Source organism: Leucopleurus acutus (assembly GCF_964270905.1).
Source record: "Leucopleurus acutus genome assembly, chromosome: 1".
NCBI classification, from domain to species: Eukaryota; Metazoa; Chordata; class Mammalia; order Artiodactyla; family Delphinidae; genus Leucopleurus; species Leucopleurus acutus.
In genome coordinates, this window is record NC_139142.1 from 188222396 (window position 1) to 188248162 (window position 25767).

Consider the following 25767-nt stretch of genomic DNA (forward strand, 5'->3'; position numbering starts at 1 on the left):
GCGTCCGGAGCCTGTGCTCCTCAACGGGAGAGGCCACAACAGTGAGAGGCCCGCGTACCGCAAAAAACAAAACAACAAAACAAACAAAAACAAACAAACAAAAAAAAACATTAAGAGGGATTTAAGCAGAGGAATCAATTATTGATTTAGTCTTTCTGAAATTTAATTTTTCACATTGAAATTTGAAGAGAAATATGCCCATGTTGTTTGACTGTTAAAATGAAATATTAATGGTTTATATTAATGGTTTCTGAATATTTGATGTTTAATGTGATTCATTCATTCCTTCAGTAAAAACATCAAGAACCTACTATGTGCAAGCACCTTACTATGCACTGGAGAAATAGTAGTGAGACGCACATACTATCCATGCTTCTTCCATTTGTACAGTATCAGTCCCTTTAGCCTCAGAAACATGAGCGCCTTTAACCCTTGAGTAAAAGTATACAGCATTGGGTAGTTTCCACAGTTATATTTGGGAACCCCCAATTTAAACATAGCATTTAATTATAATAATTTTTATAACTAGAGCAATCACATACCTGGCACTTACTAAGTGCTAAGTTCTGTTCTATGAACAAAAAATTTACTCCTGTAACTGTATGAGGTACCTACCTTTATTACCTGCATTTTATAGATTAGGCACAGAAATACCTAGAACTTGGATAACTTGCCCTACTTATATAACTACAATGGCAGTGATACGCTTTAAACACAGGCAGGTCATCTACAAGTCCATAATACAAATGCTATGCTCTATTGCTTCCTAAATTTTACAAAATGATTGACCCAGCTTTTATTTTACCCGAAAAAAATATATCATAATTGCTCTTGAAAAAAAGTTTAATCACATTCAGTATTAAAGTCTGTGGAATCTTAACCAACATTGTGTGGCATTGGATTATCTGATTTCTTAATCACAGAGCATTGTCTCACAGATTTAAATTAAATGTTCAGATATATCCAGATAATACAGTACCTTTTTCAATTTGTGTATCCATGTTTTTGTTGGGCTCAATTTTCTTATAAAAGAGTTGTAGTCATTATTCTTTCTAGTTTCACCTCGTCTTAATCACATCCAAGCTCTTAATCTATCTTACAAATTTATTTTTCTTTTCTAGCACATCTTCTCTGAAGAAAACAAATGTATGCCTTTTATGTAAATTTGATAGATGAATTTATATAAAAATTGTACATTTATTTGCTTTTTTATAATAATGTGAAAGGCATGATTTTCAGTTATTCTATTCTCTCATCTTAAAAGGAAAACAACTAGGTTTTCATACAATAGTATAAAAGCATAACACATCTTAAGGAAAAACTACTTCTTTCAAGAAAAGTAATTGATTAGATTTGGTAAAAAGATGTTTGGGAGTTTGATGACGATAACTATTTTGTATAAAAATCATGGAAGTAAATAGGTATTTCTTGTTAATGCATCTCTAATTGTCCTAAATTTACTTTAAAATATATGAATATTTCTTATGCTAACACACAAATATATATTTAACTTGCAGACAAATTCAATAGAAGCTGTCTGAATTAGTTTCACTTTGAAAACTTTAGTGAGTCCTGTGACTAAGTTTCATCAGTTCTATCAAAGTCTGTAGAAGTGGGATCTCACTGTCCAGCAGTGGCACACAGGAGGATTTCATTCATCACATACATTAATCAAAGGCACATCACAATCATTTCAAGTCCAAAGATGCGGCCAATTAAAAAAATTCATAGTTTTGAGGTTCGACATATTTTCGATTTCAAATAGTTGAGTTGAACAGATCAGAGGAATGGCAAGAAGTGGATGAAATAAAGTAAAAGATATGCTTGCATCTTCTGTCTCTTGGTGCATTCCGTCACCTGGTTGACCTGCTTCCACGTGTGATGAGGCTGTCAGAAATGAGCAGGTTTTGTTTTGGGTCTGCGAGTTGCAGAGGCTGCAGTGGTAGGTGACTCCTGCCAGTTTCTTAGGCCCTGTATCCTAAAAATCTAGACAAGAGACAATGGTGTTGCCACTCCCACATCCTTACCTGTTGAGTGTGGTAGAGATCTTCGATATCCCTCAAACTTCCTGGGTCAGTTTCATCGTAGGGATTACGGGGTCATTTTTATCAGATTCAAGCCCTTATGTTCTGTACTGTATTTACTGTTTGCCCCAAGTTTTGGATTCCTGATGGACGAGTCAACTGATATTGGCTTTATTTTTTTTAAAGGTTGTCTTCAGGGCAAAACGTGGTATCAGTTACATAGGAGATGTAGCAGTGGATGATATTTCCTTTCAAGATTGTGCCCCCCTACTTAGCACAGACAGAACGTGTACGGCTCAAGAATTCACATGCGCTAACAAGCACTGCATCACCAGGGACAAGCTGTGTGATTTTGTGAACGATTGTGCTGATAATTCAGATGAGACTCCTTTCATCTGTGGTGAGTGGAAGTGTTCTGTCTCCTTACTTTTGCCTTTGTCTCCCACAACCTTCCTCTGTGCAATGGGTTCATCGATGAAAAATACAGAGTATATATAACTCAGCAGCCAAGGCAGGTAAGGTGATTTAACCATTTAAATACATTCCTTTCTCCCTCTCAGTACTTAATTTAGAACCGAAAGTCATTTATAACTAATCAATGGCTTTCTGTTTGTATGTGAAGAATTGGAGATTAACTGGAAAACAGGTGTCTTCAAAGACAAACGGTATGCAAACAAGTATTTTCCATATGAAATAAATTTTTGGAAAGAAGGCAAGCAAAACGTCCATAAACGGCAATTCATGCCTTTGTGCTTTGACGGATTTCAGGGAGTTGTCATTCCCTTGGGTCGATTATGAGCTGGGATAAGTGGCTAAAAAAACAAAAAATCAATATCCAGGTAATGTATAAAATAGGCAACGTGATCTCCTAAGGGAAACACATATCAGCTGTGTAATATTGTTACAAGAGATCAACTCATAATAAATGACACCTATTAAAATATCCTTAGCTAAATGGGCCATATGTGCTCATTCAGGGAAGTCTGTAAAATCATGGAACACAGTGCACGGTCGCCTCATTTCACTGCAAATGAAGTGAATGCAAATTGTCAGAATTAAGGTTGACAAATTATTCCACTATTACCAATAATAATTTCTGAGCTAGCGTACTACAGTTTGATCTCTTTTTTGCCTCTTGAAACCAAATCTGGAATCACAAGAACAACGTCAGTATATTAAGAGCTCACATTTACATAGAACTTTTAACTTTCAAAGCCCTTCTATCTACTGATCTCCACTTGATCTTCACAGAAACCCGACGAGTAAGTGGGACAGATATTATTAGTGCATTCCATGGATAAAGCTGCTGAACAAGAGTGGCTAAGATTTGGTCAAATTTCATAAAACTGGTACTGACAGAGTTGATCCTAGTTTCCAGGTACTTTGATTTATGATTCACTGCTTTGCCCAAGCCACCATACCACTTCTGTGTACAACTGAATCTTAAGAAAACCAAAAAAGTTGTGGATGTAGAAATCCTGTGTATATCCAATAACTATTTGTTTCTTCAAGTGTGGATTATATCTTATAATATCAATTATTACTATTATATGAACCAAGCAAAACTGTTTGGCTAATCTTGTATTCTGTATTAATTTTTACCTTTATCTTATGAATATTTTTGCTGCGTTTTTTGTTATTTTCTGCATCAAATGCTTTTACATTTTCTTCATTGCCATTTTCATTTGAGTCACAAATCTATTAGCTAATCAGTCGAACAGAACAGATACTATGCTTTTGAATTTTATTTGTCATGTTGCCAACTTATCTCTTTCCCAAGATATGATTTAATGCAATGTTTTCAGTGTTTAAAGTATTTTATTTCTGGCTAAATTTTCCTTGAACTCTTTGTACTTAGATAATAACTTTGCAGATATTTCTAGGAATCCTCTATCTGTGTTTGGGAGGGTATACTGATATACTAAGAGGGTCAGAGAAATGTACTGAAATTTATTGTCTTGGTGGTTCTTTTGTATGGAAAATAAAGACAAAAGTAATTACAAGCCCTTGGAGGGAAAGTTTTATCAGAAGGTGCTTTCTGGTGAACTGATTGCCAAATCACTGTAACATTTGAATGGGGCTGTGATATCAGTAATACTGGAGCAAGAGAGATGAATTAGTTCCAGATATTATATAAGAAGAAGAAAATTTTTTCAGCTCCTTAGAACAAATAAACAACCAAAAAGTTGGAACAAACCTTAAAAGTAACCCACATTTTGATATTGGTTCTTATTACATGAATATAATTTCTTTTTATATAACACTGCTTATTTTATTATGTATTTAAAAATTCAATTGTATTCCTACGTTAATGGTTTTAAATGTTTTAATTATAGAGTGGCTAGAACCTGCTATATGAAATATGAGTGCTGTTATTTTTCCTGCATATACTATAAACTTTGATTCTTAATTAGACCCAGAAGAATAGGAAGAAAAACTTAAAAAAAAAAATCACCATAGCAACTGATCTCAGAAGTTTGGCTGACAACCAACCAAGAATTTAAGCTTAGGTTTCATGATCTTTGGAACTTGTGTGAGGTTTTTTTGGTTTGTTTTGGGTTGTTGTTTTTTTTTGTTTTTTGTTTTTTTTTTGTGAGAAGTCTAAGTAAAGGCTGAACATGTATCATAACTCTAAAAAAACGTCTAAAATATCATTTGGTATAAATACACCACCTAGGAATAGAAGAAAGAATGAAACTGCTGAGCTCTTTGTAAAGGCATAGACTATCTCTGACAAAGGAAAAGAAAATAATCCTTTATAAAACAAAAGTACCTGTGGCTTTAATTTTCTGTAGACCAATATAGGCTCAGAAAGCAAGATTTGGAAGAAAGATTAACTGGTTTCTTTTTTTGCTTTATAATATAAATATATCTAAAATATAGGACATAGTCAAAAAGAAAGTGATTTGTATCTGAGAAATCTGAAATCTTAGTTGAACATATTTTGCCATTGGTACAGAGGCTCCTTTGGCAAACAATCATATTTTTGTTTCTCTGTACTTTCCAATTAGCATATTTATTGGTGATACACAAGAGTATCTCAGGCATGCTCAAAATAGTTTAATTCTGCACTGTGATTAGTAAGGATGCAGGATATTTGACCAGAATAATTAATAAGTAATCTGAACCTAATGGGCACATGTAATACTGTATTTCCCAACTGCAGACATCTATTTCAAGTACACACAGAATATATGTTATTAAGCACTAAGCAAACTTCAATAATTTTAAATGGATTAAAGTGACATGGATTACATCTTTTGAATTAGGCTGGAAATCAGTTGTAAGACAAAAGCTAGAAAATTCCCTGTTAGTTAGAAGACACATTTGATAACCCATCTCCCCACCAAAAAAATTACAGTAAAATTAGAAAATGTTTTAAATAAATAATAATAATAATAGTGCATTAAAAAACCTGTGGTATTTAGTTAAGAAAATGCTTAGTGAAAAATTTATATACTTAAATCCTTACCAAAGAAAGTAATTAGCTAATAATACAAATTAATAGAACAGAACACAAATGTCAGAGAGAGAGGATTTGGAAAGACTGATAACATTTTCAAGACGCTGTCAAGAATGATCAAGAGAAATCTAGAAGACAAAATATCAAATTAATTTAACATATATTTACTGAAAAGATATATGTCAAGCAGTGTTTGAGACATCTAGTGTACATCCATAAATGAAACAGACAAAAATCATATTACCCATTCCCCTGTGTTAAACAGAAAGTATTCTCTCTTCCTCTACACACACACACACACACACACACACACACACACACACACGCAGAATATCCATGTGTGTGTGTGTATGTATATTACAGAGTTTGTCAGAAGTTGATAAGTGATACATTTTCTATGAGAAAATATAGAGTAAATTAAAGGAGATGGAAAATGGAGAGAGAGAAAATAGCAATGTTAGGGAGCTTGATGAGGATAGGCCTGACGAAAGATATTTAAACAATTTTTTTTCATTTTACTTATTTATTCCCCCCCCAGTTTTACTGAGATATGATTAACATACAGCCCTGTATAAGTTTAAGGTATACATCATTGTGATTTATTTATATTGCGAAATGATTACCACAGTAAGTTTAGTGGTAATCCATTGACATCCATTTTCTCATATAGGTACAAAAAAATAAAAAGAGGAAAAAATGTTTTTTCCCTTGAAATGAGGACTCTTAGGATCTAATCTCTTTCAAATATACCATACAACAGTGCTAACTATAGTCATCGTGTTGTACATTACAGCCCTAGTACTTATTTATCTTGTAACTGGAAGTGTTACCTTTGGACTCCCTTCATCTAATTCCCCCTCCTGGGCAAATTCTTGAAGGAGATCTGGGACTTAGCCAGTACTTGTTTTCTTTCTTTCTTTTTTAAATTATAGCCATCTTAGTGTGTATGAAGTAGAATCTCATTGTGGTTTTGATTTGTCCTTCCCTAATGACTACAACGTTAATCATCTTTTCTTGTGCTTATTGGCCATTTGTGTATGTTCTTTGGAGAACTGTCAAGGTTCTTCGTGCTTTTCTTTACAGAATTGTGTGTTTTTTATTGTAGAGTTGTAAGAGTTATTTATATATTCTGGATATTAAGCCCTTATCATATGTATGATTTGTAAATATCTTCTCTCATTCTGGAGGCTGTCTTTTAAATTTTTCAATAGAATTTATTTTTTAAAGGAGTTGTAGGTTCACAGCGAAACTTAATCCCCATACATGCACAGCCCCCCGCCCCAGACTATCATGTCCCCCACTAGAGTGGTGATTTGTTACACGGGAGATGTCATTATCACCACAGTCCATAGTTTACGTTAGGGTTCCCTCTTGGTGAAAGAGCACGTGATTAACAATAAATCAAACTCTTATACTCAGTTACTTACAGTAACCTTGCTAAAGTCATTACAAATATTTTTAAACACATTTTTTCCTATTGGATGAATGTTTCTAAAAATATCATTTTTTAATGTTACATCAATGTGCAATTTAACACTGCTGAAAAGTTATCTAAACTCAGTTACTCAAATCTTGGTCTAGAGACAAACAGCATTTTTGTCAGAAGTCAGGCCCCACCCCAGACTTAATCATAAACTGCATTTTAACAAGTATATGTGCACTAAAATTTGAGAAGCACTCATCTAAACAATACAAACATTTGAAAAAGTTTTCTGGTGAGAAGGAAGAGCTATTATTTTATTCTTTGTTTCCTTATTGACATATACAAATATATCAGGATTTTAATAGGGGCAATAATTAGCTTTTTAAATATTAAAAATGATTCTGTGTATATTTTCTTAATGAATTTAATTGAACCATTTATAGTTAAGTCAAGATTTAATGCCTACGTATGTATTTAATTGCCTGATATAATTTATTGGCGATTTTAAGAAGTTTTAAAGAATGAACATTTATGCATTTATTCAGCAAATATTTACTGAGCATCTACTATGTGCGAGGATTCTAGTTACTAAGAATAATGCTGTGAACAGTACAGACAAATTTCCTGCTCTCATTGCTTTACGTTTGGTGGTAGTGGAAGGGGATACAGACAAACCAGAGTAAGTAAAATAACACAGCATATTTCATAAAGACAAGTGCTCTGGCAAAAAGTAAAATAGGGAAAAATGAGAAAGAAGATGCTTGGAGTGGTGGTTATAGTTTTAAATAGGGCCATCGGAAAAGTTCTCACTGAGAAATTGACATTTAAGTAAAGATGGAAGGGGATATGGGGATATATGCATACATATAGCTCATTCACTTTGTTATACAGCAGAAACTAACACAACATTGTAAAGCAATTATACTCCAATAAAGATGTTAAAAAACAAACAAACAAAAAAGATGGAACAAATAATGGATTTGAGCCAAGTGATATTTGATGTATTTGAATGAATTTTTTAAAAATTCAAAAACATTTAAAAAGTCAGCAATAATTAAAACACGGTCCTTTCTATGTTATCACCACATCACTAACAATTTCCTTTGATTTCTATGAATGTATAACTGTAATTCCCCTAAATAGTTATCCTTCAGGACATATTTGAGTTGACTCATTTACATCCTGACTACCCTTTCTCATTTGTTATAGCAGAATTCTCTCTGTTTCAAGTAAACTGATGAATTTTGGGGGGAGAAGGGGCTATTGTTTGATGCTATGATATACATGTGACTTTTTACTCACAGCAAGGTTATATTATAGCTGTTACTTCTACACCATATCCAGTGCTCCATCTAAAACTTTTTAGCATATCAGAATTTGTGCTCAGTTGTGGCAAAAAATGAATTTAAAGGTGTAGAGTGCCTCTGTGGGACTCTACTGGCACCAGTGTACACCATCCTGACCTAGCCTTGCATACTGGACATTTACTTATTTGGTTAAACATTGGGCATGTAATATAAGTGGCCCTGGAGCAAAAACAAAGAAAAATAAGATATTACCTGAAGAATTGTGGAGCTTCTTGTCTAGCTAGAGAAATAGGTACATAAACATTCACCTTGCGAATGGGAGTTAGAATAAGTACAAAGCACTTTTGGATGGGTGAGGGAAAAGTAATTTAGTTAGGGTATTTAAATACTAATCCCAACATGGAATTTTACATCACCTTGAAAACAGCTAGTGTATTTTCAGAGACTTTATTAATCATGCACTATGAATAGCTTTTGTTTTCTTTGGGAGATTATGTTCAAAAGTAGGTCAGGTATCATAAAGTTAATAAACCAGGCTTCCTGTGAAGGATCTGCTGTCCTAAGCTTCAGGAATTCATTATTTGCAGGCTGTAGCCTAGTGACTGAGGTTTAGAAAGCTTTCACTGTCTTTCCAAGATTATCAACACTGATCCCTTTCTCATGAACTCAGTGTTGTAAAGTGACACGCATTAGGGTAATATTTTCAGAATCATGAAATCAGGTAGTCATCACTGAAGAAAAAATTATGACAATTTTTGAAAACCTGGTATTATAAATAGGATTTTTCCAAATTACCCAGAAACTCTTTTTTTTTACATGGAATTAAGTATACTCCTTATAGAACAATTGTTCTGTGAAACAGTTTGGAAAGTATTATTTACAGAATTTATTATTACTTCATAGAATAAGGCAATACAAAGGAAATCACTGTATCACAATTTCCTGATGATGTCACCGAATAATAATTGGCACATGACATTAATTTTTTGAATCGTGAAATAATTGTGGGTTCATAGGAAGTTACAAAGATAGTACAGAGAAATTCTGTGTACCCTTCATGTAGCTTCCCTCAGTGGTTACATTTTATAGTATAGTATAATATCAAAACCAGGAAACAATATGGTTCAATATGTGTGTATAGTTCTATGGCATTTTATTGTATGTGAAAACTCGTGTAATCATCACACTACAATCAAATATTCTGTCTCCACCAAAATCTCCCCTGAGCTATTCCTTTATAATTACATTTATTCTCACCATCCCTAACCTTGGGAAACCACTATTTTGTTCTCCATCCCTATAGTTCGTAATATTGAGAAAGTTATATAAATATGTAAATGCAGTTTGTGACCTTTTGAGACTGTCTTTTTTTCATTCAGCATAATCTCCTTGAGAGCCATCCAAGTTGATGTGTGTGTAAATCATTTGTTCCTTTTTATTGCTGACTCATGTTCCATGGCATGGATGTAACAGACCATAGTACTATTTTCCAGAGCGGTTATGCCATTTTACGTTACCACCAACAATGTGTGAGAGATCCAGTTTGTCCACATCCTTGTGAGCATTTGGTATTGTAACTATTTTATCTTTATTATTGCTCTTCTTATAGGTATAGGTTAATATCTCGTCAGGGTCTTAATTTGCGTTTTCCCTGATAGCTAGTGGTGTTGAACATCTTATCATGTGTTTCTTTGTTATCTGTATATCCTCTTTGGTGAAATGTTTCTTCATGTCTTCTGCCCATTTTCTAATCAGAAGTTTTCAAACCGTTGAGTTTTGAGAGTTCTTCATATATTATAGATATAAGTCCTTCGGCAGATGTGTGAGTGGCAAATGTTCTCTCATAGGATTTAGATTATCTTTACATTCACTTTACAGGGAAAGAGTAATTTTGATGAAGTCCAGTTTATTGATCTTTCCTTTTAGGGATCATGCTTTTGATATCACGGTCAAAAACACTTCACTGAGGTCTAGGTCCCAGATTTTCTTCTATTTTTCCTTCTAAAAGTTGCACAGTATTATATTTAAGTGTATGCTCCATTTTGTTAATTTTTGTATAAGTTGTGAGGTTTGGGTCATTTTTTTTTGTCAATAGTTATCCAGTTGCTTCTGATTAACAAAGCTGTCCTCCCTTCGTTTAACTGCATCTGCATCTTTGTCAAATGTTAGTTGGTTGTGCTTGTGTGAAGCTGTTTTGGGTTCTGTTCCGTTGATCCAAGTGTCGTTCCTTCATCAGTACCACACAGTCTTGAAAATTAAAGCTTTATAATAAATCTTAAAATTAAGTAGAGAGAGTCCTTCTAGTTTATTTTTCTTTTTCAACTATATAGCCTTAGTTATTCAGGTTCCTTTGGCTTTGCTTTCACTTTAAAAAAATATCATCGCTATATCTACCAAAAAAGTGATGTAACTTTGACAGGAATTTTATTAAATACATATATCAGTTTGGGAGAAATAACATCTATAATAGGATGTCTTCCAATCCATGAGCAGTTTGTCTCTCCATTATTTAGACTTTGATTTCTTTTCACCTGTGTTTTGTAGTTTTTGGCTTACAAGTCCTGTACATATTTTATAAGATTTACACCTAAGTATTTCATTTTTTGAGGGATTATAAATGATATTATATTTTAAATTTTGGTTTCTACATATTCAATGATGATATATAAAAACACAATTAATTTTATATGTAGATCATGTGTCCTGCAACCTTGCTGAGTCATGTATTCTCAAATTTTTATAATACATTCCTTAGGTTTTCTATGTTGACAGCCATGTCATCTGAAAATAGGGACAGTTTTATGTCTTCCTTTCTGATCTGTGTGCCTTAAAGTTTTGGTAGAAATCTCCAATGAGACTATCGGAGCCTGGATATTTCTTTTTCAGGAATTTTAAAATTATGAGTTCCATTTCCTTAAAAGTTATAAAGCTGCTCAAATCATTTTGTGTTTGTTCTTTGCAAGGAATAGGTCCATTTCATAGAAGTTGTCAATTTAGTGCATTAGAGTTATTAATAGTAATCTTATATCATCCTTTTAATATCCATAGGGTCTATGATATCCAGTTTCATTCCTGTCATAGGTAATCTGTGTTTTCTCTTTTCTTTGACATTCCTTTGAGACTGAAAATACTAATTCATTAAGAAGAAAAATCTAGAAATAGATCTAGCTACTAACCTTTTTATAAATACAATATAAACAACTTGTCAAAATATGATATAAAGTTCAAGTTATTGAACCATAAAATCAAAGAATCATAGAGTTGGAGAGAAAAAAACAAGTTACTCCATGCTCTTTGAAACAGGGATCTAACACTAAGACTTCTGTGAAGGATTCCCTTTTACTCAGTTACAATTGATCGTAAATTTTTTATCTATATCCTAGCACTTATAACAGTCTGTTAATATATGAGAGAACTCCACTAAGACATGTTTATTGATGAATCACATCTACTGAATTGCTGTTGATTGAATTGGTAACTGAGTCACCAACCAATCGAAGAATCATTTCTATAACTTCTCTGATCTGGCAGACAATGGAGGTGGGAAAGGAAAAATAACCTGATTGCTGTTTGAACACTTTCATAGGAGAGAATACTCTGTCTCACATAAAAAGCCTTTTCAGCTGTCAGGCACCCCTTGATATAATGATTTTCCTAATATTGAATCTACATTTCCATCTTTTTTCAGTATGAGTTTTTGATGATAATATTTCTTACTACTTGTAGTTCTTCATAATAATACAACTTTAAGATTTAGAAACAGGTACCATTGATTCTGCACCTTTTTTTCACATTCCCCTTTCTCATGTTCATAGTTATGATGTCAATATATATATTCTTAGAATCCTTTAGTAGCATTCTATATGCACAGTTCAAGGCCTCTATTATCTAGTATCCCTCTCATTGGATGGTTTAAATTCTCAAAGTTTCCCATAAACATGGGAATTAAATATTCATCAAATACCACAGTACTCTAATTATGAGTAAATTATCACAATATTGTGTCATTTTTTGCATAAGATAACATTCACACATCTTAAGAATTTTAATACTTTAGTTTTTATTTTTTTAGTTAGCCTTGTGTTGATTATATCTATGAAGAATGAATAGGGAGTTGGTTAAATAAAGAATAGTAAAGAAGGTTCCAGATGATAGGAATTGCAAAGGGTTGTAGCAAAAATCCACTGCGCCACCAGGGAAGCCCCAGCCAATATTTTATAATAACTATAAATGGAGTATAACTTAAAAATTGTGAAGCACTATATTTTACACCTATACACTCTTTTACAGAAACTATATATCAATTTAAAAAATAAATAAAAATTTTATATGAAATGAATAAATGAATAGAATGATATCTTTTAAAAATTTGATGGTAGGATCTTAAAAGGCATTAGGTTGTGTTCTTTCAAAATTATGTCTGTTTTAAATGAAACATTTTTATACTTATAAAGATATTGATCGATGGAAAAATTATAGCATTTGGAAAGGGAGAAACTGGTTTGATTGATGATACAGCTGTAGACAAAGGGATCATTTTCTTCCTGACGGCACACCTGTCTGGCATGGGCATTAATTGCTCCATGAAATGCCAGGAATTGGCATCTGCACAGAAGACTATTTGCTACTTGTCTCGCATGGCACCTGTGGGAAATAGTAGAAAATGAAATTATAAGTTGCTCCCTCTTACCATAGTGATGTGTAATTCAAACCACTTAGGCCCTGCTTGCTGTGTTTTCCTCCACTGGTATTTTAGAATTAAACTTTCCAAGGAAATATATCTTCAAAACTATAGTAAATATCAAAAGCAAAAATATGGTTTACACTATAGAGATTCATATAGCAGTATTTGTATGATTTTTTTTTTTAACAAATCTGTTTTTCAGCAACACACATCATTTCCTTATACAAATGGCCTTTCTAGATGCTGGTCTATGGAAATCTGGTCCTCATGGGCTGCTAAGTTTTCCAACATAAGGGCAACTGAATTAGTTACTTCATTTTATATTCTTAACCAAGATAAGAGTTCAGATTATAAACAAGATGGTGAGTTGGGGTTCATTATTATTTTAGTGAGATTTACTTCCCAGTCCTTTGAGAGGATACTTAGGAGAACTTTAGCATTCTGAACTAAAAGAGGCTGTAGGAATTACAGTCTATTTTAGGACAGAGTAAATTTTCAAAAGAAGTTTCAAATGTAATTTAAAAACTGAATTAACAATTGAATAGAAAATAGGACCCAACTACATGTTGTCTACAAGAAACCCACTTTGAATATAAAAATATTTATAGGTTAAAGGTAAACGTATGCAGAAATATATACCATGCTTACATGAATCGAAAAGAAAGCAGGAATAGCTATTTTAATTTCAGACAGAACAGACTTCAAAGCAATGAACATTATCAGGGATAAATAAGGGCATTACACAACAGTAAAGAGGTCACTTTTCTAAGAAGACATGACAATGTACCTAACAACAGAATGTCAACCTGTGTGACATAAAAAACTTCTAGAACTGCAAAGAAAAGAGATGAATCCACTATCATAGTTGGGAATTTTCACACCCCTCTATCAGAAATGGATAGATCCAGCAAGCAGAAAATCAATAAGGACATAGTTGGACTTAGAATTCTTACTATCCTGGAAATGGAAGAAAAACTTAAGCAATGTTAATAATAAAATATTTTTAAAATACCTGGGAGATAGTTGATATTTAATGTAACTCAACATATTTAATTTCTGCAACTTATTATAATAAATTAAATCATTACAGTTTTAACCTTTTCTGTTTCACAATTTTCTTATCTCTAAAATAAGTCTATGTTTTAAAAAATAATTACAATGATTAATAACTTTTGCTTTAGGAAGTATTTCCCAGCTAAACTGTGTTGCAGAATAATAAACGTCCTAAATTGCCTACCAAGATCTGAGAAGCAAAGATGAGAAGAGAGAAGAAATAAATTACATTGACCAAATAGGTGTTTGCAGGAGGAAATGTGTGTAATGCTGGAATATTTTCTCATGGATTTTGACACAGGGACCAGACTATTGAAGAAATAAACTTAAATGAGCCATGGAAATAGCTGTGTGTAACAAACTAAACTATTCTATTTTAATGTTGCAGTCAGGATAATATTGTAAGGTTTCTAACATTACATGATGTGGCAGGATTACTGCAATTTTTTCAATTTTTTTAATTGAAGTATTGTTGATTTACAATGTTGTGTTAATTACTGCTGTACAGCAAAGTGATTCCATTATACATATATATACATTCTTTTCCATTATAGTTTATCACAGGATATTGAATATAGTTCTCTGTGCTATAGAGTAGGACCTTGTTTATCCATTCTATATATAAAAGCTACATAAGGGCTTCCCTGGTGGCGCAGTGGTTGAGAGTCTGCCTGCCGATGCAGGGAACACGGGTTCGTGCCCCGGTCCAGGAAGATCCCGCATGCCATGGAGCAGCTAGGCCCGTGAGCCATGGCCGCTGAGCCTGCGCGTCCGGAGCCTGTGCTCTGCAACGGGAGAGGCCACAACAGTGAGAGGCCCGCGTACCGCAAAAAAAAAAAAAAAAAAAAAAAAAAAGCTACATAAGATTACTGTATTTTTTTTCTTTTTTAAAAGTTCATTTATTTATTCAGCAAATTGAGCAATTATTTGCCAGGCACTGGGAATATAACAACAAAACTGAGCAAATTCTCTCCTTCATAACACATGCATTCTGATGAGTGAGGAGTGGGGGAAGACAAAAAATAAGTCGGTAAGACATATAATGTGTTAGAAAAGTGCCCAAAATAAAAATAAACAGTGAAGCAGGACAGAGTTGAGGATAGGAGATTTTACGTACACTGATAAATAAGGACCCACTGAGAAGGTGATGCTCAAATACAGATCTGATAGAAGTGAGTGGACAGGCCATTTGGGAAAGAATCCAGGCAGAGAGAGTAGCAAGTTCAAAGATCCTGAAACATGAGTGTGTTTAATAAGATTACTGTAATTTTTGATTGCATGCTTTATCTACTAATTTCCTTTTTCTCTCCACCATAAATTGGAAAATGTTTTCCAGGTACCTCCAGTGGCTGCTGTGATTTTGAGTTTGATCTTTGTGCCTGGGAGCAGGAACAGGATGATGACTTTGACTGGACTCTGAAGGCTAGCGGCATCCCTGCCTCAGGCACACAGCCAGCTGCTGATCACACCTTGCGAAATTCATCTGGTCATTACATCTTTATAAAGAGCTTGTTCCCGCAGCAGCCCATGAGAGCAGCCAGAATTTCAAGCCCAGTCATAAGCAGAAGAAGCAAAAACTGCAAGGTATGGGGAAAAAAACAGAAATATTATGAACAACTTCTGATGGAGTTAAGTACAGAAAATGAAACGGCCAGCACCAGACCAACAAATGAGTTTGAACGTATTCAACTTGGAATATGTGAGGGAGGTAGAAAGTGAAGTAAGGGTGAAAGGGAAGGACCATTAGAGCTGTTGGAAGAATTTATCCTGTGGATAAGTTCCATAGATAAGGAATTTTGGAAACTTATTATCCATAACCACGGGTAGAACAAAAGAAGTGAAATATCAGTTGTGTCCACTCAGGGAACTTGGTACTTATTGGAATTATGGGAATTTCACCATAAGAAAGAGAATTAGACAATGAGAAATAGTATAAAGTTAAGTATTTCCAAGAACTAATATGCGTCATAGTTGGCACCATGATAAAATGGTTGAAGACGTCTTCATGGAAAAGGAAAGACTGAAATTGACCCTTTAAAAAGTAGAATTTCTAGGGGCAGGAAGAAAAAATGGTTTGGCCATTATGCTATGGAAATTTGAAGAAAACATAAGAGTGTTTAAAGTATAAATAGAGTTGTATGGATCTTCATATGATGACTATGCATTTGCAAGGACCTTCACTATTTATCGTTTGCATGATTGTCTATTTTTATTCCCCAAAGGATTTGAGTCAGCTAGGCTAGGGGCTAAAGTTATCTTTACATATAAATTAAGCACTCAGAGATGACTTCACAGAATCTTGCTTATAAGAGATTAATGCGTGAATAAATTTGCCATTTATTTATATTTACAGCAAGAAATGCAATCTCCATAAGCTCTGAACACATGTATTCTGACTGGTGTATTCCCCAATGTCTGAACACTGAAAGGAAAACAAATTATATTCAGAAAGTTGCTAGCCAATCAAAGAAACAGGCTGGGAGACAATAACATGATTTAAACCTTTATTATCTTCAAATTGTATTATTCTTGTGTACCTGTCTCCTCAATAGACAGCCCTAACCCCAGAAGGGGACATATTAAATCTTTGCTCGAAGGCTCCCCAGCTGTACCTGTACTTATCACAGATGTTTGTTCCTCTGTTTTATACTGACCATCCTTTACATCCTACCATTTCCCCAGTCTTAAGACATGTTAAACCTTTAGTTTGTGTTAGGAGCTTTCCTGTGTCATCTTAAATTGATTTCATAGTTTAATTCTCAGGGAATAATCACATATCTCTTCTCTCTTCAGGCAAATTTCATAGATTTTCTGCAAGAAAGTGACACTCTCAGAGTTTTAAAGACGTAACTCAGTCAGCAGTCCAGAATGGATGTAATGAATCATACACAATTATATTAAACTTTATTTAATTAGTTTGGCAAACATTGAGTTTTAGAAAAGCAAAAAAGTCAAACTGAAATTGTATATATTTCATGTTTAATTTTTAATCAGCTTTTAAGACTAGAACTAATTTACAAATTTCAGAATATGGGTATATAGATTTATAGATATAGACTCAACATATATAAAATCTGGTATGCTGGGGTTTATTTTCAAGAAAATATTGAGTAATTTGAAAGACATCAAAAACAGACTCCTTAGCTTTTCTTTTCAGACTTCCTCTAAGAATGTTCAAAAGATTTTTTTTTTCATACTGTAGTTACTAAGGATCTCATTCATCTCTATTTTTCCCTGGTCCCAGCACTATAGTTCCCACTGTTTTAAACACCTGTGTGAGAATAATGAAGTATGCCTAGGAGAAATGTCAAAAAATTAATGATGAATGGTTCATTTTATGAATATTTATGATATAGATTGAATACAAAGAAGTAAGGAAAGGTCATGCTGGGAATGATTGGGTCTCTCATATATAAACATTTGTTTATCAGGTAAGCAGAGTGACCTTCCATAATTTCATGAAAATCCTTTCTGTCACTTGACCTTGTGGAAAACTTCAGGGAGAAAAAATCAAATTGGAGATTTTTCTTCCTTTTGAGGGATGGGTGGGAGGCAGGAAGGGATGCAGACATAGATTGATGAGGGTAGAGATCAAAACTCTGAGTAACTGAAATTTCCAGTGAAAATGCCTCCTTAGAAGAATTTAATACTTAAGAGATTTTTATTCACTCATGTTTCCCTGTGGTTAGGTTACATTGTCATCAAGTGTTCTCTGTAGAAATGGAGTATTTAGATGCTTGTTTGCATGTTGACCCAATGGCATCATTCAGAAAATGGCCTCAAGAAGATAAGGAAGTATTTACTCTGACATAAAACATATGGCTTATGCTTTCTGTGCAAATAAGAAGACAAAACAAGGGAGAATACTGGGAAGACCACACCTATGACTGCAAGGGCTCCAGACAGACATGCTATGCCTGTTGGGTAGTTTCCTCTCTTGCCTATTGATGCTGCTCAAGTGGCTGGCCTCAGACTCTTTGTGTTTCTCACTTTGGGACACTCAGGTTTGACCAGTCCTCCCCAAACAAGCCAAAGTGGTCATAGAGCTCATGTTTTCCAACAGTAATGGATTAACCAATAGAAGAAACATTTTTGGATCATAGAATAATACCTGAAATTCAGGTATTATTCATCAGCTAGGAAATTTGCATAGAGTTATTTACATGGCTTAGTTCTTCTTGGTGCTCTTTGAAGTATGCATTGCATATATTGTCTAATCACATTCTTTACCCTTTAAACACATTCATTTTTCTTTCTCTAGAATATAATATCCATGAGTGCTAGTCTTTCCAGAATGTGATTTTCCTGTGTGAAGATCACCCACCATTACTCTTTTCCCTCATTCATAAAAAAGACAAGACAAAAGCTTAAAAACACTCTCAGTCCCTGTTGTTCCTAACTCATATTCTTCTTCCTCCTAGAATGTCCCCTGACTTTCTCCATCTGCGTAACAATCACTAAAAATCTGGTAAACTACATCTTTGAAACATTGAAATGTTAATCCCTGGAAATACTTACATTAATTTTTACTTGGGGGTACAACTCTCAAGTCTGCTCTTCTAAAGCGTTTCAAGTAAAATTTAGAAATCGCTATTCTGGTGGTTTGCTACGTATAGTACAGCCCTGAGAATCTTATAGAACTGAAAATGTGTTTCAAGTGCAAGGATGTGGTAGAATAAGCAATAAAGTACTCTGCTATTTTGAAGAAAATGATTTAAGTTTCATGAGATTAGAAATGGTTTTCTTTAGTACCTGATATTTCTTAATCATGAAAAGTCTTTCTATATAATACATCACTTTTTGATATTTTTATTCCTTTGACAGTGGATCTTAAGAGTTTGTGGAGGAATCCTACTTTTATAAGTCACAGAAAGGAAGTGAACTCTGCTCATTTTTCAACTAAGTTTCTATTTGATCCTTATTGTACTATTTTCCATGTTTTGCAACATATGATTTAAGACTGGCCTAACTTCATTCATTGGTAGAGCACTCACAGAGCAGTAGAACATACAGATCTAATTTTCCTTCAGGAATCTGTTAAGAAAGGAGAGGACAATATGATGTAATTGAAAATAAGGTGAAATTAATTGTGCTAATTATATATAATATTCTGATTCTTGGTTACAGATAATTTTTCATTATCACATGTATGGACATGGCATTGGAGCGCTCACTTTGATCCAGGTGTCAGTCTCAAACCAAACAAAGGTCCTACTTAACCTCACTGTAGAACAAGGCAATTTCTGGCAGCGGGAAGAATTATCCCTGTCTGGTGATGAGGACTTCCAACTCAAATTTGAAGGCAGAGTTGGGAAAGGCCACCATGGAGATATTGCACTGGATGACATTGTGCTTACAAAGAACTGTCTATCATTCCATCACTCCATGAAAGAAGAACTCAAAGTGCCTCTTCCAGCAGGTACATTTTAATTTGTTTCTGTGGTGCTTTTGCAGAGTGGTAGGTGGGAAGGAAGGAAATGGAAAAGAAGTGACATAAACACCTAGTAAATCATTGTTTTCATAAAGAAAAATCGTTTTGAACCTAAAATGTTATCTTTCAAGGCTTTACTCATAAACTTGTCTTCCAACATTTCTCCAAGCTTTGGTATATTTACCCGTTCCCCAGTTCCTAGTTTAGTCAATTTCTTCTTAGATCAATAAACTAAGACTCCTTTGTTTTCAGTCTGATTCATAATTCAGTCCTTAGTAAATATTGATTCACTCTTAATACAATATAAGAACATCAAGAACAGACTTACTCAATTTTAATTAGATGTTACTGTGATTATGTTATTTACTTTATTCTTTTTAGACCAATACTTTATTCATTTGAATGTTGAGTTTATATATTTAAATAGTTTAGATGATTGAATATGTCCATCCATTCACCTAAAAATTTAGGGGTAATTTGTCTAAATAATTAGATTATTGGTAGATGTCCAATATTATACATACAGTGACAATATTGTAAGCAGTGGAAATAGCAAGTAGCATTAATTCATATAAAATATTAGAGGATGAGATGAAAATGCAGTATATAGTGTTACAATGACAAAAGAACAAATTTGGGGACTTCCCTGGAGGTCCAGTGGTTAAGACTCTGCACTCTCAATGTAGGGGCCATGGGTTCGATCCCTGGCCTGGAAACTAAGCTCCCACATGCTGCATGGTGTGGCAAAAAAAAAATTTTATCAGTTGATAATATGGCATATATTAATATTTAAACCATGAGTTTGGAGTAGAAAATAAAAGTGCCATTCATTTTGTATATAAATTATATCTTGTAACTAACAAAAACAGAAGTGCTTTAAGAAGAATGACCTAATTTGTTTGTACTGATTTTTAACATGGTGGGTGGAATGTGGAACACTGCCATTTCTGCCATAACTTCCTCATACATTTTAAAGGGAGTGTTTTAATTTGGTTAAGAGTAGGTTTCTAGATAAATATTTTCCCATTGACACATAGTTAAGCCAGGCTCCTTGCCTGATGTTTCCAGCACTATATGGAATAGTACAGAGGAAAAGAAACATTTCAAGACTCTGTTGAGGGGTAAGTATACTTATGTGAATTTAATGTAAAAGAATTTCAGATACCTCAGACTAATCTACTTTCTTTTTCTTTTTTAACATCTTTATTGGAGTATAATTGCTGTACAATGTTGTGTTAGTTTCTGCTGTATAACAAAGTGAATGAGTTATATGCAAACGTATATCCCCATATCCCCTCCCTTTTGAGTCTCCCTCCCACCCTCCTTATCCCACCCCTCTAGGTGGTCACAAAGCACCGAACTGATCTCCCTGTGCTATGCAGCTGCTTCCCACTAGTTATCTATTTTACATTTGGTAATGTATAAAGGTCAGTGTTGCTCTTTCACTTCGTACCAGCTTACCTTCCCCCACCCCGTGTCCTCAAGTCCAGTCTCCGTATCTGTGTCTTTATTCCAGAACTGCCCCTGGGTTCATCAGAACCATTTTTTAAAACTCCATATATATGTGTTAGCATACAGTATTTGTTTTTCTCTTTCTGAGTTACTTCACTCTGTATGACAGACTCTAGGTCCATCCGCATCGCTACAAATAACTCAATTTAATTTCTTTTTATGGCTGAGTAATATTCCATTGTATATATGTGCCACATCTTCTTTATCCATTCATCTGTAGATGGACACCTAGGTTGCTTCCATGTCCTGGCTATTGTAAATAGAGCTGCAATGAACATTGTGGTACATGACACTTTTTGAATTATGGTTTTCTCAGGGTATATGCCCAGTAGTGGGATGGCTGGGTCATATGGTAGCTCTATTTTTAGTTTTTAAGGAATTTCCTTACTGTTCTCTGTAGTGGCTGTATCAATTTACATTCCCACCAACAGTGCAAGAGGGTTCCCTTCTCTCCACACCCTCTCCTGCCTTTACTGTTTGTAGATATTTTGATGATGGCCATTCTGACTGGTGTGAGGTGATACCTTGTTGTAGTATTGATTTGCATTTCTCTAATGATTAATGATGTTGAGCATTCTTTCATGTATTTGTTGGCAGTCTGTATATCTTCTTTGGAGAAATGTCTCTTTAGGTGTTCTGCCCATTTTTGGATTGGGTTGTTTGTTTTTTGATATTGAGCTACATGAGCTCCTTGTGAATTTTGGAGATTAATCCTTTGTCAGTTGCTTCATTTGCCAATATTTTCTCCCATTCTGAGGGTTGTCTTTTCATCTTGTTTATGGTTTCCTTTGCTGTGCAAAAGCTTTTAAGTTTCCTTAGGTCCCATTTGTTTATTTTTGTATTTATTTCTATTTCTCTAGGATGTGGGTCGAAAAGGATCTTGCTGTGATTTATGTCATGGAGTGTTCTGCTTATGTTTTCCTCTAAGAGTTTGATAGTGTATGGCCTTACATTTAGGTCTTTAATCCATTTTGAGTTTATTTTTGTGTATGGTGTTAGGAAGTGTTCTAATTTCATTCTTTTACATGTAGCTGTCCAGTTTTCCCAGTACCACTTATTGAAGAGGCTTTCTTTTCTCCATTGTATATACTCTTGCCTCCTTTATCAAAGATAAGGTGACCATATGTGCATGGGTTTATCTCTGGGCTTTCTATCCTATTCCACTGATCTATATTTCTGTTTTTGTGCCAGTACCATACTGTCTTGATTACTGTAGCTTTGTAGTAGAGCTTGAAGTCAAGGAGGCTGATACCTCCAGCTCCATTTTTCTTTTTCAAGATTGCTTTGGCTATTAGGGGTCTTTTGTGTTTCCATACAAATTGTGAAAGATTTTGTTCTATTTCTGTGAAAAATGCCATTGGTAGTTTGATAGCGATTGTGCTGAATCTGTAGATTGCTTTGGGTAGTATAGTCATTTTCATAGTGTTGATTCTGCCAATCCAAGAACATGGTATATCTCTCCATCTGTTTGTATCATCTTTAATTTCTTTCATCAGTGTCTTATAGTTTTCTGTATACATACAGGTCTTTTTTCTCCTTAAGTAGGTTTACTCCTAGGTATTTTACTCTTTTTGTTGCAGTGGTAAATGGGAGCGTTTACTTAATTTCTGTTTCAGATTTTTCATCATTAGTGTATAGGAATGCAAGAGATTTCTGTGCATTAATTTTGTATCCTGCTACTCTACCAAATTCATTGATTAGCTCTAGTCATTTTCTGGTGGTGTCTTTAGGATTCTCTATGTATAGTATCATATCATCTGCAAACACTGACAGTATAACTTCTTTTCCAATTTGGATTCCTTTTATTTCTTTTTCTCTTCTGATTGTTGTTGCTAAAACTTGCAAAACTATGTTGAATAATAGTGTTGAGAGCGGGCAATCTTGTCTTGTTTCTGGTCTTAGAGGAAATGACTTCGGTTTTTCACCATTGCGAACGATGTTGGCTGTGGGTTTGTCATATATGGCCTTTATTATGTTGAGGTAAGTTCCCTCTATGCCTACTTTCTAGAAACTTTTTATCATAAACGGGTGTTGATCTTTGTCGAAAGCTTTTTCTGCATCTATTGAGATTATCATATGGTTTTTAGCCTTCTATTTGTTAATATAGTATATCGCATTCATTGATTTGAGTATATTGAAGAATCCTTGCATTCCTGGGATAAGCCCACTTGATCATGGTGTATGATCCTTTTAATGTGCTGTTGGATTCTGCTTGCTAGTATTTTGTTGAGGATTTTTGCATCTATGTTCTTCAGTGATATTGGCCTGTAGTTTTCTTTCATTGTGACATCTTAGTCTGGTTTTGGTATCAGAGTGATGGTTGCCTTATAGAATGAGTTTGGGTGTGTTCCTCCCTCTGCTATATATTGGAAGAGTTTGAGAAGGAGAGGTGTTAGCTCTTCTCTAAATGTTTGATAGAATTTGCATGTGAAGCCATCTGGTCCAGGGCTTTTGTTTGTTGGAAGATTTTTAATTAGAGTTTCAATTTCAGTGCTTGTGATTGGTCTGTTCATATTTTCTATTTCTTCCTGGTTCCATATCGGAAGGTTGTGCATTTCTAAGGATTTGTCCATTTCTTCCAGGTTGTCCATTTTATTGGCATATAGTTGCTTGTAGTAATCTCTCATGATCCTTTGTATTTCTGCCGTGTCAATTGTTACTTCTTCTTTTTCATTTCTAATTCTGTTGATTTGAGTCTTCTCCCTTTTTGTCTTGATGAGTTTGGCTAATGTTTTATCAATGTTGTTTATCATCTCAAAAAACCAGCGTTTAATTTTAATGATCTTTGCTGTCATTTGCTTCATTTCTTTTTCATTTATTTCTGATCTGACCTTTATGGTTTCTTTCCTTCTGCTAACTTTGTGGGTTTTTGTTCTTCTTCCTCTAATTGCTTTAGGTTTAAGGTTATGTTGGTTTTTTGAGATGTTTTTTACTTGAGGTAGGATTGTATTGAATTAAACTTCCCTCTTAGAACTTCTTTTGCTTCATCCCATAGGTTTTAGGCCATCGTGTTTTCATTGTCTTTTGTCTCTAGGTATTTTTTGATTTTCTCATTGATTTCTTCAGTGATCTTTTGGTTATTTAGTAGTGTATTGTTTAGCCTCCCTGTGCTTGTATTTTTCCAGATTTTATCCTGTAATTGATATCTAGTTTCTTAGCATTGTGGTCAGAAAAGATACTTGATATGATTCCAATTTTCTTAAATTTACCAAGGCTTGATTTGTGACCCAAGATATGATCTATCCTGGAGAATGTTCCATGAGCACTTGAGAAGAATGTGTATTCTGTTGTTTTTTGGATGGAATGTCCTATAAATATCAATTAAGTCCATCTTGTTTAATGTGTCATTTAAAGCTTGTGTTTCCTTATTTATTTTCATTTTGGATGACCTGTCCATTGGTGAAAGTGGGATGTTAAAGTCCCCTACTATATCTGTGTTACTGTCAATTTCCTCTTTTATGGCTGTTAGCATTTGTCTTATGTATTGAGGTGCCCCTATGTTGGGTGCATAAATATTTACAGTTGTTATATCATCTTCTTGGATTGATCCCTTGATCATTATGTAGTGTCCTTCTTTGTCTCTTGTAAAGTCTATTTTGTCTGATATGAGAATTGCTACTCCAGCTTTCTTTTGATTTCCATTTGCATGGATAATCTTCTTCCATCCCTTCACTTTCAGTCTTTTTGTGTCCCTAGGTCTGAAGTGCATCTCTTGCAGACAGCACATATATGGGTTTGCTTTTGTATCCATTCAGTCAGTCTGTGTCTTTTGGTTGGAGCATTTAATCCATTTACATTTAAGGTAATTATCAATATCTATGTTCTATTACCGTTTTCTTAATTGTTTTGTGTTTGTTTTTGTAGGTCTTTTCCTTCCCTTGTGTTTCCTGCCTAGAGAAGTTCCTTTAGCATTTGTTATAAAGCTGGTTTGGTGGTGCTGAATTATCTTAACTTTTGCTTGTCTGTAAAGGTTTTAATTTCTCCATCGAATCTGAATGAGATCCTTGTTGGGTAGAGTAACCTTGGTTGTAGGTTTTTCCCTTTCATCACTTTAAATATGTCCTGCCACTCCCTTCTGTCTTGCAGAGTTTCTGCTGAAAGTTCAGTTGTTAATCTTATGGGGATTCCCTTGTATGTTATTTGTTGCTTTTCCCTTGCTGCCTTTAGTATTTTTTCTTTGTGTTTAGTTTTTGATAGTTTGATTAATATGTGTCTTGGCATGTTTCTCTTTGGATTTATCCTATATGGGACTCTCTGTGCTTCCTGGACTTGATTCACTATTTCCTTTCTTCCCATGTTAGGGAGGTTTTCAACTATAATCTCTTCAAATATTTTCTCATACCCTTTCTTTTTCTCTTCTCCTTCTGGACCCATATAATTTGAATATTGGTTCATTTAATGTTGTCCCAGATGTCTCTGAGACCGTCCTCAATTCTTTTCATTCTTTTTTCTTTATTGTGCTCTGTGGTAGTTATTTCCACTATTTTATCTTCCAGGTCACTTATCTGTTCTTCTTCCTCATTTATTCTGCTATTGATTTCTTCTAGAGTATTTTTAATTTCAGCAGCTGTGTTGTTCATCACTGTTTGTTCTTTAGTTCTTCTAGATCTTTTTTAAATGTTTCTTTTATTTTCTCCATTCTATTTCTGCAGTTTTGGATCGTCGTTACTATCATTACTCTCAATTCTTTTTCAGGTAGGTTGCCTATTTCTTCTTCATTTATTTGGTTTTGTAGATTTTTACCTTGCTGCTTCTTCTGTAACATATTATTTTGTCTTTTTTTTTTTTCTTTGGTGGGTGATGCTGTGTTCCTCTCTTACTTGTTGTTTGGCCTGAGACGTCCAGCACTGGAGTTTGCAGGCAGTTGGAT

At 34.2% G+C, this 25767-nt stretch overlaps 1 protein-coding gene across 1 annotated transcript in view; it reads left to right on the top strand.

Annotated features, from left to right (window-relative positions):
* Positions 1-25767, top strand: part of MALRD1 (MAM and LDL receptor class A domain containing 1) — a gene marked incomplete at both ends in the record, with an annotated part of 584975 nt that overhangs the window by 228458 nt on the left and 330750 nt on the right. Inside the window, 3 exons of the mRNA XM_082854883.1 lie at positions 2211-2424; positions 15291-15538; positions 19082-19373. Coding sequence (XP_082711009.1) covers positions 2211-2424; positions 15291-15538; positions 19082-19373 — 754 coding nt within the window. The remainder of the gene's footprint in view (positions 1-2210; positions 2425-15290; positions 15539-19081; positions 19374-25767) is intronic.